General features: G+C 43.4%; 1 protein-coding gene and 1 pseudogene across 1 annotated transcript; both read right to left on the bottom strand.

Annotated features, from left to right (window-relative positions):
- Nucleotides 1-7,618: 7,618 nt before the first annotated feature.
- On the bottom strand, nucleotides 7,619-11,276 carry LOC113839130 (insulin-like growth factor 2 mRNA-binding protein 1). The gene is given in 4 exon segments (XM_035453825.1): nucleotides 7,619-7,883; nucleotides 7,885-9,163; nucleotides 9,602-9,748; nucleotides 11,168-11,276. Coding segments are annotated over 4 exon segments (1,800 nt in total).
- A 4,270-nt stretch (nucleotides 11,277-15,546) lies between these two features.
- On the bottom strand, nucleotides 15,547-15,819 carry LOC100754873 (annotated as a pseudogene).
- Nucleotides 15,820-17,939: the final 2,120 nt, after the last annotated feature.

The following is a 17,939-nucleotide window of genomic DNA, read 5'->3' on the forward strand; positions in this document are numbered from 1 at the left end:
GTTACTGTGTTCCATGTAGGCTCCCTAACTGTCTGTCTAGAGTCCCTAAGTTTTCAAGAGGTAGGGGAAACAGTGGTGATCATGATACCCCTTGCTCATATTGTCTCTCCTCCCTGTCTTCTTCTGGACTCCTGGAGCTAGGCCCAGAGTTTAGCTGTGGATATCTGCATCTGCTTTTATCAGTTACTGGATGAAGTTTCCATAATGACAATTAGAGTAGTCACTAATCTGATTATAGGAGAAGGCCAGTTCAGGCACCCTATCCACTATTGCTAGGAGTCTTAGCTGGGTTCATCCTTGTGGATTCTTAGGAATTTCCCTCGTACCAGGTTTCTTCTTAACACCATAATGGCTCTCTCTCTATCAAGATATCTCTTTCATTGCTCTCCCTGTCCATTCCCTCCCCAAGTCAACTTTCCAGTTCCTTTATGTTCTCATCCCCCATTCCTTCCCCTCTATCCCTACCACCCTCAGTTAATCCAAGAGGTCTCATCTATATATCTTTCTAAGAAAATCCATGTGTCCCTCTTAAGGTACTCCTTGTTACCTAGCTTATCTGAGGCTGGTTATCTTTTGCATTATAGCCAATATCCATTTATGAGTAGTACACACTGTGTTTGTAATTCTGGGTCTCTGTTACCTCACTCAAGATGTGTTTTTCTAATTCTATCCATTCACCTGAGAATTTCATGATGTTATTTTCTGACCCACTATATTTTAGTTTATAGTTGATTGTTGCAATTGGCCTGGATAAATGAAGAATTTAGCAGTCCAGACCATAAGAGAATACCAAAAATTGAGAAATCTGAAGCAAGAAGTAGTTTCATGTACATAAGGAAGTAAAAGTAGACTCTTGTGACTGCACCTAAAAGTAAAGGTGAGGATCACTTAAAATGCACAGCATAAGACACAGTGTGCTATGTTACTAAAAATCATGAATTAACACCGAGGTGTTGCAAGGTAAAAAAAAAAAAAGGAGAAAAAAATGTATGGCCAAGCCAAACATCTAGTCTCCTTTGGTAGGAGAATGAAGTGACCCAGTATAAAAGCAGGAGAAACTCTTTATAGCAAGTGAGGAAGTGATTACAAAAGCAGAGTTTTTTAGTTAGTAATTTAGTTCCCTATCAGCCAGTTCTCATAATATACCATGGGACATTTTATGGTCAGCCAGTTCTCATGACATACCATGAAGCAATTTATGGCCTGTGAACCCCAAGATTATAGAGGGTTAACAAGTCAAAAACTCAAGTTGACCATTAGGTGAGGACAAGATTAAAAAAAAAGCTATAAAGAATCATACAGAAATGCATAAATGTCTAACATTGTTTAGCTAAAAATCAAACAAAAATTAAAAAACAACTGGAGTCAGCTGTCCCTGAACACACAATTTTGTGATATTTGATCTAAATTTTCAAATGACTGAGCTTTAGGATCACACTATTGACAGGGCTTTAACAGTAATGCTAGACAGGATCAGAAGGCATGTCGGCAGCACCCACACCCTATTCTAGAAAATTAACTCACTAGGATTTTGGGGAGTGTGGTGTAAAGGATATGTTTATTATGCACTTTTCTTGTTACTGGTTTAGAATTTTGTCAGTTGCCATGTAGGATGATTTCTTCTCAATTGTCTGTCTCTCTCATCTAGTTACCACTATTTCAAGGTCACCAAATGCTTTCTCCACTGCTTTCTTTCTTAACAGTGCTAGCATTCACACAATGAAGAGGGGGAAATAATCATATACTATTTTTTCTAAATTCATATAAAGATTGTACTCACCTTCATCACATTTCTAGGGCTGCCATCTATAGGAATTCTAGATTTAAGAATCTGTGGATATAGCAAGGTCTTAATTTCAACTGTAGCAGTAATGACCAAATGTTAGGTTTTGTGATATGGGGCAGAATATAAGATGTTACAAGATTTTAAACAGGACTGGTGCAGACAATGAAATTCTCAGTTTTATTAATTTCACTAGGGTATAATTAGAGTATACACTAAAGCAGTGAAACTTTACTATTTTTTCATCAAGGTTCTCATCCATCAATATTGCCAACCTGACTTAAGGTAATTGTTTCAGTCTATGGTGGGAGAGCAAACACTGAAAGTACTAAGAGAGTTCTCATGCCTAAACAAATGTTTTAAATTCTGGAAGCAAAGGGAAATAGACCGGCTGATGTTAATCTTGCCTCACAAATTTGACTTAGGCTGACTCTGCTCATTTTTAATTCCAAAGTCAACAAATATAATTGGAAGCATGGTTGTGGTTATTTTGAACATGTGTGACTTAGGGGAAACATCGATACTCAGCAAAATAAAAAATTATCTAAAACAATCATGATTCTTACATCTGTAATTTAAAAAATGAACAATTTGAAAGTTTTCCCTTTTCACTACATAGCAAAAGAGAATTTAGTCACAGATAAGTATAGATGATGTCATTAACACCCCTGAACACAAGAATCAAAAATCATTAATGGAAGGGGAAAGTTCCCAAGTATTTTGATCAGAAAATTAATCACCTAAAATAAGAAATTAAGTTGATGATTCTTTGCATTATGAGCCAAATAGCCTTACCACGATCAAATTATTGGTCCAAAATAGAGCCTTCCTCTGCTCCCCAGGTCAATGGATGTGCCAAGGACTCATTTCTTAGCATAGAAATCATTTTAAGATTCCCTCCACTTAGATGAACAGACATTTGTGACATTCCTGATGAACTTGCTAGGAATCGAATTACAAGCTTCAAGTTCAACAAGCCCACTGTTCTTTTGTTCTGTGCATACGATTTTTTGCCAGTACTTGTGTGTACAAGATGGGCATGCTTAAGACCACAGGAGATGAGAAGATGGACTCTACCCATGGTATCTACCCATGGACCGGGCTTCCAAATAAATTGTTGTAAGCCAGCTACTGGGAGCTATGAACTGAAGCACCCTTTCATGTTAAAGAATTTGTCTGACTCACTGAGACTTCTCTCCTAACCCAGAGAATTAAGTCTTACAAACTGGAATCACCAATACTGGCATTTTATCATTATTATTGTTGTTTTTTGTGTCAGGGTTTCTCTTTTTAGCTTTGGAGCCTCTCCTGGCACTCACTCTATAGACTAGATTGTCCAAGAGACAGGGACAAGATGGACTTCCTGCTGACTTCCACATTTTAAGATAAATGGTGTGTGTCACTGCCACACATCCTACTCACTTGTTTCTTTAACTTTTGGTGTTTTGAAATGCAAAGTAGTAAGATACACTTTAAGTTTTACTCTAAAACCATTTTATTTAATGAAAATGATAACTGATGAGAAGTTAGTTGTGTCAACTTTACAGTATCGCAGACCTTAAGTACACATCTGGAATCTCCTCATTCAGGATGCATGAAACCTATTACCACCACCTGTGGTACAGCCTGGGCTCTATGGGAAAACACTACATAGTTACTTCATTTACCTCAAAAATTGACCCAATTTAGTTGCAAAAAGAAAACACTGAGCCAGTCAGCAATCACACACAGCTTTACTCCCAGTACTCAGGAGGCCGAGGCAGGAAGACCTCAGTCAGTTCAAGGTCAACCTGGACTACATAGTGTGCTCAACAACAGAGAAACCCTGTCTCCAAATACAAAAACAAAAATTATAAGAAAGAAAATGAAAGCATAGAGAAAAGAAAACTCCACATTGATTTTTTCCATTTTTAATTCTTCTCTCATATGTATCCTCATTGCAGCTTCATCTCCCTTGGCTCCTCCTTGTCACTTGTCCCCACCTCACCTCTGTTTCTGATCATCTCCTCCTCTATTTACCTGCAGAAAATAACTGGCCTCACAGTAACAATAACCAAACTTGGCATTACACAATTCAGTGAGACTGGCCACAAGCAGTCTTATCAAGGAAGTGTGAGGCATCATACCATGAAGAAAGGGGTTCCCAAAAGCTAGCAAATGAGTCAGAGACAGCCCCACTTCCACAGTTAGAAGTTCCACAATATACCAAGTTACAGAACCCTAACACATATTCAGAGGACTTATTCAGTTCCTCTAAAATTTTTCATGTGCATTGTTTTGTCTGTATTTGTGTCTGGATGAACATGCCAGATCCCTGGAACTAGAGTATTACTTAGCAGTGAGCAATGTGACTGCTTGGAATTGAATTCAGGTCCATTAGAAGTGGATGCAGTCCTCTTATCTTCTAAGCCATCTCTCTATACACAGACATTTTCAATTTTATACAGTGTCACTGATTGTCAGTTCAGTCTCTGTGATCCCCTATGAGACCTGGTTATTTCATTCTGGGGGCCATGTTCTCATGGTGTCTTAGAACCCTCTGGCTGCTAGAATCATTTGCCCCACTTCACCAGGATTTCTAGGTGGAATTTCTTTCACATTGTTGTCAAACTCTGTTACCTATTAGAATCCCAACAGTCATGGGATTCTAATAGCAAGCAGTTCATGGAAAATTCATCCCAGTCCTTGGCAACATTGATTTAGTTCCAGTGTCAAAATAAAGGAATTCATGTCAGTGTTGTGTTGGCATGTGCCTGCAGCGTCTACATTCTGGGAGGAGGTGGGAGGAGTGCTAGGAGCATCTGCACAGCCCCTCTGTGTAAATGAGAAAATAAAACTTCATGTATAACACACTTCCGTTGGCAGGTGCCCAAACTCTTGCTCTGTTCCTGGGGTGGTTCTTCGGGCTTAAGGTGTGAAGGGAGCAGGCACCCAAGAATGCAATACTCCAACAACCTCATTTCAGTTACTGTGGGATCCCCCCTCCCCCCATGATCACTTGAACCAGGCATCAAAGCATGCTTGCTGCAAGAAATCCACTTTAAATCACTAAATGGTGGATGTCTGAACATTGCCAGCTTCGTTTGGGGAAAAAGCATGTAGAGCCAGATGGGAAGTTGGGAGACCCTTTTTGTGTCTGGGACAAGTCTGTTACCATCCCTAAAGACTGTCTTGCTTCTCTCTTTGGACTAGATGCTCTGGAGGATGTGAGGGGCTGTCACAGGGGCCATGTGGTAAGATCAAACCAAAGTAAGACCATGTCCCAAACATGTTCAGCGTTTCCCCTTCCCTCTTGGCTACCTCACCACCCTAAATCACCAATTTCCTACCTAACAAGTCCACTTTTGGTATCAACCAAATCAACCTAAGAAGACAGGGAGATGGGGAGGGCAGTCACTGACCATCTGCTTGCCCTGCAGTCTATGAACGATACAGACTAAGAATAGCAAGGGGGATGGAAATGAAACAACAACCAGGAGGCCTCGCGAAGTACGAGAGGGAGGCCCTGATTTTTCTCCCATTAACGGAATCTTGGCTCCCATATTTTGTTTTTAAAGAAATAAAGGTTTTCTTAAAAGGTTCCATTTTTTAGTTATTATTTCTCTCCTTGATAAAACAGAGGCAATATCTTAAACAATAGCACCACTGGTGGGAAACTCCAACTAAGGCTCTGTTTCACCACAGGAGGAGAGGGAGGGGTGCCCACAGTCCATCTGGTTAGTGGGACACTGCTGTTTAGTCCCAATGGTCCAAGCTCTGCTAGATCTTAATATTTCAAGGTCAGAGATCAGAACCCAGAAAGGTCCTGGACTAGGGGCCCCTCTGGGTTATCCACTCCTCCCCTGGGTCCAGCCCCCACCTTCCCCATAGGGCCAGTTCTCCACAGAACTCCTAAAGAGTTACTGGCTCGTGTTGTAAGAAATTATCAAAAATAACTTTCTCATTTTTCTTTTCATTAAAAAAATAAAATATTCAAGACTATCAGCTTCTCTTTTGCTCTTCTTTTTTATATAAAATATCAGCAAGTCGCAAAAAAAAATCAAAAAGAAAAAAACAAAAATTAAGAACTGGTGTTTAGGGAACAAAAGGAAATCATTGCTGAGGTAATGTCACACCTTGAGGTAGTTCACTTCACACAGCACTGCCTGACTCCGCCCACACATCATGGTTGCTTAGTCACTGTTGTCCTTGCAATGTCAGGAAGAGGGGAACTCTGTGCATGGGCTTTCCCACATGCAGAGAGAGGCGGTCCTTTCTTCCCAGCACACTTGATAGTATTGTCCAGGGTAGCTAAAGTGCATCACCTGGCTAAATGAATTACAATCAATCTGTACACTATTAGGAGGGGAGTCCTAGCCTCACTGAACTGATGGCCACTGTCCTCCATAAGGGCTAAACTTCCAGCAGGATCTTATTGAACCTGTCAAATTAATAAATTAAGTGTGTTCACCCCTTTGTGCATAATGCTGCTGGTATTCTGAAGTTTCCAGGCATGCCTTTTATAATGGCAATTCATGGAGGCATAGGCAGTCAGTTAAATACTCCTCTAAAGTAAAAACAGAAGCAATGTTCTCCAATTTACTACGTTTGACAGATGATGAAACTCGAAGCTTTATCAGGAGCCCAGGGTTGGGTTGTTAGGTCGCACAACAAGGAAACAGTGCTGTGGCAGGAAATACAACACGATGCCTGCCTCAGCCCTTATAAGAGCAGATGGGTTGGAGTGAGAGCACATTTGGGCCACTCAACTCCTCCATGGAACTGAGACATTATCAGAGGGAGCTTACACCCCCTTTCCCGGAGCTCATATATCCAATCATTAAAAAAATATAAAATCTGCCTGAGAATGATAGGAATCAGGGACACTGGTCAGCCCTCACCCTGCTGAGCATGAGGTACCACCCACGTGTACCAGGGCACAAAAGAACCCACAGAGTTAGATGGACATAATGGTATTAGGGAGTCTTGGTGGGGAAGTTCCAGCTGACCAAAAGAAATTTCTGTTGTGCCAATTTTTCTAGATGGTGATCTACAATAGCTCACCCATGAGGGCAAGCTGTTTTTTTCCTTTTTGTGATGCCAAGGATGGAACCCAGGGCCTTGAACATGCCAGGCAAGGACTCTGACCATTGGGCTCTATCCTCAGCCGAGGGCTCCTTTTAAACGTGGGTTACTGTATATTTTTTATTATCTCTCTCCTTTCTATCTTGCTGTTCCCATTGGTATGTTGAGGAAGAATCAGGATTAAAGCACTGATGACAGGTGTTCTCCATAGAGTTAATATTGTAAACAAAGCTGTGGCCCAGCCACCCCCCCACCCTTCATAGTCACAAGACTAAAAACAGTGTAAATGAATACAGGAAGTTGTAAGGTATTGGTCAAGACATTAAGAATGGGAGGAATTTATCAATTAACCAAGAAGTCAGGTTAGAAAGATTCTAGGGTCAAGAAACTAACTATCCTTTGAGGTTTATAAAACCTGAAGGAAATTTTATTTCTCTTCCCCACTGGGATCTGACCCATCTTTCTGATGGAGACTGGAGAACTTCCTCAAAAACAATCCACGTTTAAAAGCAACCCAAGGTATAACTGCAATGGTGACATTCCAAGGGGTGCGCCATGGTGGCCACGTGGCTGAATTAATTGGGGACGAGAGATCAGGGTTCCTCACTGGAACATTTTTCTCAAGACAGTTGACAAGCCTGATCTCCAGCCAGACCCAAAAGCCTGATTCCCACTCATTCTCAGGCCTGCTGGGAAGAGCACACTGCTCTTCTGCCCTCCAGTTCTGCGTTCTGCCTGCTGATCTGGAGCCAATGGGACAGGAAGGGGCTGTCACTTCCTCCGTGCCTGGGCGTGGTTGCTCTGTCCCTTCTGGTGCTGTTGCTTAACCTGAGCCAGGATGTCTCGGATCTTCCGCTGAGCCATCTGGCTGGCATAGAAATGCCCGATGATCTTAACAATGACTTGGTCATTCTCATCCGGAATCTGGTCTCTTGGCACCAGCACCTCAGCAGCAGTCAATTTCTGCAGCTCATTTACCTTTTTGCCACCTTTGCCAATGACCCGGCCAGCTGCTGAAGCTGGCACCCGTATGTGGTGCCTCCTTAGGACCAAAGAAATTCTCTTCTTTTAGTTTGTCATAGATTCTTCCCTGAGCCTTGAACTGTGCCTCTGGGGGTCCAGTAATGATAACCATTCGAACTTTGGAGTCAGGTGTTTCCGGTGGTGCGATCTTGATGGAGGCACTGGTGAACCGTGAGAGTTGTTTTATGTGCTGCCCCTTCTTGCCGATGATGGCGCCCACAGCCTGGGCAGGGATGAACACCTGTACCATCTCCTGCTCAGTAGCCTGCTTGAAGGAGCTATAGGGAGCAGCCCCAGTGACACTGCTGGGAGGTGGAGGGACAGCACTGGATGACGCTGGGAAGAGACCCACAGAAGCCAGGTTGAGACCAGGGATGAGGTGAGACTGCAAGCTCATGGCAGCTACATCATTCTCGTAGGCGTCTCGAACTTTCTTCATGATCTCTTGCTCAGCCCTGCAGCAATTCTCAATGGCCCCCTTCACAGTGATGGTCCTCTCAGGGTTTTAGAGGGTGAGATGCTGGAGCGATGAGATGGTGATCTTTGTCTCCGTATCCTGCTCAAACTTCTTCAAGTTCCTCCCTTCCTTTCCAATGAGTCGCCCCACAAAGCTATTATGGGCCAGGATCTTCAGGGGAACCTCGTGAGCGGTTTTGGTGTCCTTTGCCTCCTTGTGCATTATCTCCAAGATCATCTTGCATGCTGAGGAGCAGCCTTCAGGTGTTGAATGCACACTGATGGCCTTCTCCGCAGCTCCAGCATTCTCCTTCCTGTGCACCTCTATCTTGGACTGGGTCTGTTTTGTGATGTTGCGGATGGTTGCACCCTCCTTGCCAATGATAGCACCTACATACTGCGTAGTCACCAGGAGCCTGAGGGGGATGTCTACTTGCTGCTGCTTGGCTGGGGGCCCTGCTGCCACAGGTGATTCTTGCAGAGGCTGGCCCCGAAAGCCAAAGCCACCACGGCGCCCATTCTCAGGACCCTGAGCTAACTGCTCATCAGATATGTATGAGAACTTCAGGGCATGGTTCTCCAGTTGATGGCCATTTAGCTTCATAATGGCTTGCCTCGTCTGCTCCCTGTTGGAGTAGGTGACGTTGACCACTGCGGTCTCACTTTCTGTGTTCACTTGCTCACAGTTCTCCACTGTACCATACTGGGCCAGCAGGCTGTCCAGCACTTCCCATCGGAGCTGGGGTGGAATATTCCGAATCTGAATTTTCAGACTCATTTGTTTTTTGGGGACCGAGTTTTCAATCTCTAGGTATTTTCCTTGTAGCTCTACTTTCCCTAAGATTAAAAAAAAAAAAATGAATGAGGGAACAAGAGTGGGGGATGAGGAGGAAGGGAGGGTAAGGAACATTAGCTAAATTCAAGAGTTTGAGGAGCATCTTAGGAATCCAGGCACAAGCTGCTTAAGCCTTTGGAGGGGGGTTGGGGGAAGGTTGCTCCAGGCATGGTAGAACCTGTAAATTCGTTTGTCTCAAAGTTTCGTTTTAGTTCCACTAATCTAATCTCGTGGGCTAGTTGCAGGGACTGCTCCCAGGGCCAGATTTAGGAAAGGTGTGATAGCATTTGTGTGGTTAGCAAGCAGCTTCTGCGCCTGCCAGAAGTAGGAAGGAGCCAGGGGAAAGGATCAACCCGTTTCTTCGAGTCGGGTGGGAGTAGAGCATTAAAGTTTATTTTCCTGCTGAGCCACGGAGAAGAGCTCCAGCAACAAGACATCACCTGTTCGGGCCAGAGGGCTAACGGAGGGCCCGGGGGTCGCGGTGCAGCATGGCCAGGTGGGGAGAGTCCCTTGGGGCAACCAGGAGCCTCTAGGCAAAGCTTTGGCATCTAGGGAAGCAGCATTTCGACCCGGTGCTACAGTGCCACCTGGCTCACACCCCACTCAAAAATCAAAATGGCTCAAGCCCCAGGCCTTGGGCGGGAGGCAGGAGGCGGGAGCCCCTTCCTCCCATGTCCTGTCTCAGGGCAAGTGCCCAGGAAGAGAGCAGGAAGACACAAAGTGCAGGAGCACCCCTCCTGGGAAGGCCTAGGTGTGAGAGCATGGGCCTGGGTGGGTGCTGCAGCAGGGTGCCCTCCCAGCGGAGGGGTGGGGGCACCGGGGAGACCACGCCTAGATCCGGACCCTGGGGCCCGGGAGACACCCACCCCCACCCAGACTAAATATTCTTAATCAATAAAAACCACCACTTGATTACTTCTCTCTCATTCCTCAGTTCAGTATGGACAGAATCCTGTCTTCACCCACCTTATCACTAACCCAGAGCCCAACTATATTGAAGTTCTACTCCAAGGACATGACCTTAAATTTATATCTACCAAGAACCCACACATATTATCCCCAACATTAGGCAGACCCCCACCATGTAGCCTCCCTCATTCTGCCGGCCCACCCTAAGGAACACTGGCCAGGACAGGATATCTTTCTCTATTGCGAATATTTATTCAGTGATGATTTGGTTTAAGAATAGAAAACTAACAGAGGCTTGAAGGTATCCTCTTTCGTATGCTGACCACATGGAATTCCTGGACAAACATATTTGTCTTTCAACGGGCACTGACCATCTCACAATTTGTGTCTACTCAGCTAGTTGCCCAGTAATCTTCCTCTTTTACTCTACTTCAAACCGTAATTCATTTTCTTATTTTAAATAGAGACAGAGTCTCTCTCTATAGGCCTGTGAGGATCTCAGTAGAGAAACCAGGAACACTTACAACTCACTGAGTTTCCCCTATCATCTGTCTCCTGTGTGTTGGGAGGGAAAATGTGGTACATATTGGCACCAAGATTCTCCCTTTTAAATGGGGATGAGCCTTCTCTGCCTTAGACAATCCTGGGAGACATTCTTGTCTTACATGTTACCAACACTCTGCCCTCTCTATTTGCGCCATCTGGAGCCTCACTCAGGTCCACAATGTTATGGGAAATACCTTTGGGAATTCCTCCAACAATGTTGTTGTTGTGCTGGGTATTAAAGGGCAGTAGATAAAAGAAGACCAAGAGTCCCTAAATTAAAAGTCAAGACCTCCACCAATTTCTCCAGGATTCATATACAATGGTGGGCTAAGAACTCTCACTTTGTAGACAAGAGAGCACAATCACATATTAGCTGGGCACATAGCTTGGGGACTGACCAGCACTATTCTTTGTTCTGCCACAATCCCTGCACTTCTCTGGTCCTTGGTGCTCACACTGAAGAGATAAACTTGCAAATAGCTCCTGAGGTGAGACTTGACCCAATTTCTATCTGGAAGGCATATAGTATACCTCATCCTCCAAACACATACACCAGCTGCAGAATACTGCCCAAGACTCTTCTTCCCCAATGGCCCTCATTCTTCCACCAAGGTCCCCTGAACTCACACCCACCACATACACACTTTCTTCAGCGCTCATTTTAAGACTACTAGGTTGTTGCATTTTTCCTGGACACATTGTTTATTGCATTCTACTATAAGATCATGGGCTGAAATGGCTCCACCAAACAGGAGATGCAAAGGTCCTCCCATTCTTTGTCTCCTTCCAACAGAAGATACTCAAATCCTTCATCTTGACACAGATTTGGAGCCACTCAATCTCTGCTGTACACTATGGAGACCTAATCTCATTGATGTAATTTTCCTTTTTAGGGGGTTTCAACACAGGGTTTTCGGTATAGGTTTGATGATTGTCATGGCACACATTCTGCAGATAAGGCAGGCATCCATCTCAGGGATGTCCAAATGCTGGGTTTAAAGGCAGGCAGCACCAGTGCCCAGCTGCTTTAATTATTCTTGTTTTCTTGATATGTGTATGTTGACCAGGCTGGCCCGACAAATCATCAGTTTCCTGACAGCTGGCATTGAGAGTGGATCACCAGATCCTTCAAGAAGTAATCGTGATTCATATAACATTTGCTCATTGACAGGTTTATGGGAAAATGAATACCAAGAGAAAATTGGCCTCAACCTCTTCAGTATCCCTCCCTGAGTAAATTGGGGCTCTACCTGTCAATGCCCATATTAAAAAATGGACTTCTACTTAACCTGCTTCTAGGGATCCTATTCAGCTCTTCCTTTGGCTAGGCACCCCTTCATATTGTCAAGGGCTGCTAAGATTCTTACCTCATTGTTTGCAACAATTTCCAACCTCCCTCTCACTTCTTGTGCCTCCCAGAAACTCTACCAGGTCCCCTAGCTTTCTGTAGACCCTCTCTTCTCTACATAGATTTTCCCAAGGTCCCCTGATGGTGACTGGAATTCTTCGGTTCATTGATTGCCCTTAGATATTTGGGTATTCTGAAGAGAATGGTGGCACCCCATTTTCAGGGACTGAAGTGTACTTAATCAGTGCTAGGAAACCTTCAGTTTGTTTCCAAGGGTTCCAGCTGATCCCATTGCAGGAATACAATAGCTCCAAGTGACATCTTACTTTTTTGGGAATCCATGTCAAGGAATACCTCAGTTTACTGTCCAAATCCTGGAAAACTTCCTTGCCATCTATAAAAGCTATACATATTCAAATTTTAAGAAACACAGTGACTTGAGTCTCATTGATAGAGGACTTGTCCATCTTTGTGTCCAAACACAGGGAGATACAGGAAAAAAATGAAAATTATTGAAAAAATATTATTCCATGTTCTCTGCCAGAGAACATTTGTGGATGTAAGAAAAAAATGTATGTTTTTCCCCTTCCATCATGTGCAGCATGGAAATAAAACTCAAGTACTCAAGCTAGACAACATGGACTTGGGTTGTGACATTTCACAAGCTTCAGAGCTCTTGATTCAAAGGGTTATGTCTCCAGGAAAATCAAAGACTGTCACCAGGTTTCCATAGCACTGGATGGTTTCAAACTCATTTTATGACTAAGAATTACCATGAACTTCTGCTCCCAAACCTCATCCATTATGAGATTATGCACCTGGATCCCTTGAGGGTGCCTTTTCCACACCCTTTAGATGCTACTGAGAAACTCATGAAGACATTCTGTCCTTACTGGATATTTATTCTGAGTCCTTTCTGGGCATTTTCTATTTCTTTAACAACTTGAGGGACAATAGTCCTACATTGCTCTTGCTATAACCCTGAGACGGGAGAGCAATTCTGTTCTAGAAGACATGACCAATGTTCTCTATTGATTAATAACTTTTTTGAATTTCCCCCCTTTTAAAGTCTTGTGGATCCTAAACCGAACTTGAATTTGCTCTATAGCCCCTGATGACCTTGAATTTTTTTCAAATGAAGTATAAGAACAACTATAGCAACAGGAGTTCATGATACACACCTTTAATCCCATCACAAGGGAAGCACAGACAGGAAGATCTCTGATTTAGTGTTTTCTCAAATGAAATGTAAGAACAGGGCGTGGGTCTGTCATTGGTGGTGCACGCCTTTATTCCCAGCACTCCTGGCACAGGCAGGCAGATCTCTGTCAGTTCTAGGCCAGCCTGGTCTCCAGATCCAGGGACAGGATAGGCTCAAAAGCTACACAGAGAATCCCTGTCTTGAAATAGCAAAGAAAAAAGAACAGGGTGTGGTGACACACATATTTTAATCCAATACCTAGAGAGGCAGAGGCAGGAGGATCTCTGAGTTGGAGGGCTGCATATTTAAAAAATAGGAGGTACAAAACATTCAGGATTACACTGAAAATCCCTAACTCATGAACCAAGAAATAAAATAAAGCCCCCATGGGGCTTTATTTCCCTTTTTTCCCCCTTTTTCCCTCCGGGATCAGATATAATCACTACTGCTTTTGTGGAGATGTAAAACAGAAACACATCTTTTGCCCAACCCTCTCAGTTCTCCAATTTTGCTGTTGAACCCAGTTAAAATGTGGTCTTCACTACTTGGTGACATGAGCCTCCGCTCAGGCTGCCAAAGGTCATCCTATTCAAGGTCATCTGGGTGTGGAGGTACATGTTTTCAATACTAGTATTCAGCAGGCAGAGGCAGGAGGATATCTGAGAGGTCTTGCCCTACTTGGTCTTCACAGGGAGCTCTAGGACACCCAGGACTATTTAGAGTGACCTGACCTCAAAAAAGCAAACAAACAAAAAAACCTTTCCTTATCTAAATCCATCCAGTCAATGCAAATTACAATTGCTTTGAGATATTTAACTTTCTCAGAAATGCCAAAAACATGAAAAACAATATCACCTCAGGCTTGTAAAATTGTGGGGGAAAGGATTCTCATTCATTGCTGTTGGTAGTACAGAATGGTACAGCCATCCCCCTACCCCTTCATCGACCCAAAAGCCTTACTGGCCAACTTATCCTGGAGTTCAGCAGGAACTCCTGTCTTCAACAGATTGCTGCTACTGTGTGAAACTCCAGTCCAAGGACCTGACTTAAATATATTTTCCATCCATGTTCCTCCCAGGTCTTCTACCTTTTTCCCATCATTCCAGCAGACCCTCCCACTCAATGGCCCCACCCAGTCTATAGCTACACATTATAGTGGCTTTGTATATTTAACTTTGGCTTTCAATATTGATCAGATATAATCACTACTGCTTTTGTGGAGATGTAAAACACAAACACATCTTTTGCCCCACCCTCTCAGTTCTCCAATCTTGCTGTTGAATCCAGTTAAAATGTGGTCTTCACTACTTGGTGACATGAGCTTCCGCTCAGGCTGCCAAAGGTCATCCTATTCCTTCTGATTGCTGCCACCCCTCCTATTTTCCTTTTTTCCCCCAATCCAAACCGTATTCACCTTTATTAAAGATGCTTTCCATAAACAATCATAGTATTTCATGAAGGATGTGGGCACCTAATCAGTAACAGTTTATAAGAACTTCCAAACTCCCTTCTTGTATGGACTATCAAAATCAGAATGCAACTATAAAACCCAGTGACGTCTTCATTCAATGCTTTGAAAAGGAGAAGAGCTTAGAGTGAGGGTTGACATTTCACATTAAGGCTGTTGTTTAACAGCTTTTCACAAGCAGACACTGACTTTCAGGAAACAAAAGGAAAACAGCAGAATTATCATTCTGAAGATACACAATCGTATATAAAAGGAAGCTTTGCTCTTTTGAGGATATTATTTTCACTGCAAAGTCCAGAATGCCCAACAGGCCATCAAAACATATATTAGGGGGTCAGGTTCCAATAGATCTGATTTTAAGGGAGTTAAGTCTATGCTGATGGTACAAGGGGAAGATGATATAAAAATGAATTTGGAGTTTTCCCACACAAGGCATTCTGTGTTGTGGTAGCCACATATGTCAACACCAGGATATCTCTACTGAGCCAAGAGGGGACGTTCTAAATTGTCACGGAAAGATATTTTCCATCAATCATCATCAATCAACCCAGCTTAGGAGACATTTTCTTAGTGACACATGCTCCTTCCCTACCCCAAAACAATGAAGTGTTCTGTGGGCTAAAAACATAGCTTTAAAAAGAAGTAAATCAATGCTAGGGGTTGGTGGCACATGCCTTTAATCCCAGCACTGGGGAGGTAGAGGCAGGCAGATCTCTGTGGGTTTAAGGCAGCCTGGTCTCCAGAGTGAGTGCCAGGGTAGGCTCCAAAGCTACACAGAGAAACACTGTCTCGAAAAACCAAAAAAAAAAGAAAAAATGTAAAACATAATTCTGCATTTTTATCAAAATTGATAAAAATATTATTTAAACTATACAGTCAGCAGAAGTACATAGTTATCAAAAATGCACATATTTCACTTGGCATCTCCTGCTTCTTCAGTTTTTTGTGCATGGTCTGTTTTGGCGTCTCCATTTTCTGCAGGGTTATTTGCTTCCTTGCCAGCATCTGATTTCCCCATCTTCCTTCAGGTACCTTTGCTTCCTTCTTTGCAGGGGCCTTTTTAGGCTTGGGCTCTTGCTTTGGAGGACCACTTTTAGCAGGGAACCTTCCAAGATCTTCTCTGTAGCTCTTCCTTCACCTTGGCTTTATATCCTTTAGTATCTGCTTTAGCCTTTCTTTTGGGCATGCTTCCCCTGGACATTGGAACTGAACTCAGGATTGCAGAGGTGCTCAGTTTTGGAGCCTCTGGGGATGGTTCTTTCTGGTTATTCCCCTTTTAACTTTTTTGAGACAGGGTTTCTCTGTGTAGTCCTGACTGCTCTGGAAATAACTGTTTATACCAGGCTGTACTCAAAATCAAAGAATTGCATGTGCTTTCCTCCGGCTCTGCAATGTGGGGATTAAAGGTGTGTGCCACAATGGTCCACTCTTTTTTGACACAGGGTTTCTCTTTAAAACCCTGGCTGTCCTGTATCTCACTGTATAGACCAGCTTGGCCTCAACCTCACAGAGATCTTCTGGCCTCCACCTCCTTTGTGTTGGCATTAAAGGATTTCCCACCAAACCCAGCATAGTCACCCCTTATTGATGGAGTAGGGCCGGTTAGTCTTACAGCTGTCTGCCTGTGACTCTTTACATTCATGATGCTACCTCCACCCAGCTCCACTTCATGGACATCTAGATCCTCTCTCTGCTCCCCAGGTCAATGGATGTGCAAAGTACTCATTTTCCCCAAATTCCCTATACACAGTCATCAAGGCACAGGCCTGACACTAGCTTCTCTGCTTGTAGATTGATTGTTCAATGAACGATATCAGTGTACAGCAAGTGATGGATTTTTTGACAGAAGGAATTGCTTTCAGTTTTGTCAGAGAATGCACTGAGTTCAGTCCACCCCTCTGATCCCTCAGATCATGTCCCAGGTGTTTTGCCACTTTCCCTGCCATGATATGGAAGATTCATGTGACCTTTGACTTGTTCTGGAATCCTCTCTGTGGGAAGAACTCAGTTTAAAGTGTCAACTCCCCGGAAATTTTCTGGACATTCACAGAGGATTAAAATGAACTACAGTAATGAATTATTGCAAAATTAACAACACAGTGCTTGGAGAGGCAGTGACAGACCTCTTTTCCATCTCTGTGGGAAATCCTGGCATGAATCCCAGAAACTAGGAGGAATATAAACACAGAGTAAAATATGTTGTTTCAAAATATTTTATTACAGTCAATTCATAAAAAAACAAGTATCAGAAGCTGAGGTGGCACATACCTTCCCTTCCATTATGTGGGAGGAGAAGGAGGAGGCAGGTGCATCTCTGTGAGTGTGAGGAGAGCGTGGACTACAGAGCAATTCCAGGATGGCATGACTACACAGACAATTTCTCTCTGAGTGTTTGTTTTTACACATTTTTGTTTGTGTATGTGTTCTGGACACACTCATTCTACGCCCCATATGTGGAGGTAATAAGACAACATGTGCATGTTGCCATTACACTTCAGCCATGAAGTCCTGAAAACACAGGCTAGGTTCACATATTTGGTGGCAAATCCTTTACTAAGTCATGTCCCAGAATCCAGATCATCCAATTGCTTTTGTTTTCCCCCAAAATTTTGCCCCAACAATTTGAAATCTCTCATAGTGTAGAACTAGACATGGGGTATCTGTAGCTCAGGCAGGACTCACACTCTGGTAGGACTTCTGATTACTAAAAACTTCTGATCCCCCTGTCTCATCCACACTGAGATTTGAAACCCACAAACCGTGATTATGCTTTTACTAAGCTCTTCAGCTGATTGATACTCTAATGCTTGACTTAGCCACTGAAATTTATGCACCAACACCAGGATGTGACATAAGGTGCTTAGGACACAGGAGCACTGATTCCCACAAAACCTCAGTTTCTGAAATATCCTAGCCCTTTTCTTCAAGCCCAGCTCTTCCATGATATAGCAATACTTGGCCTGAACCAAGGATTCTGATTACAGTGTGAAGTGGTGCTTGGTATGGTAACAATGTATCATCAAGTCTGTAAATTGACAAGCTCTCAAAGGAATTTTAGTAAGAGCTTCTCTGTAGATAGACCTGAACTTTGCCCAAAGAGCATCTCCCTGGAGAAGTAAACTCTAAATTGTCAGACATAAGAAAAAATAGGTGTACAAGGGAATGGGTTGACTCCACAACTTTTTTTTTTTGGTTTTTCGAGACAGGGTTTCTCTGTGTAGCTTGGAGATTATCCTGGCACTTACTCTGGAGACGAGGCTGGCCTTGAACTCACAGAGATCCTCCTCCCTCTGCCTGCCAGTGCTG

The sequence above is a fragment of the Cricetulus griseus genome, unplaced genomic scaffold (genome assembly GCF_003668045.3).
Source record: "Cricetulus griseus strain 17A/GY unplaced genomic scaffold, alternate assembly CriGri-PICRH-1.0 unplaced_scaffold_32, whole genome shotgun sequence".
Taxonomy (NCBI): domain Eukaryota; kingdom Metazoa; phylum Chordata; class Mammalia; order Rodentia; family Cricetidae; genus Cricetulus; species Cricetulus griseus.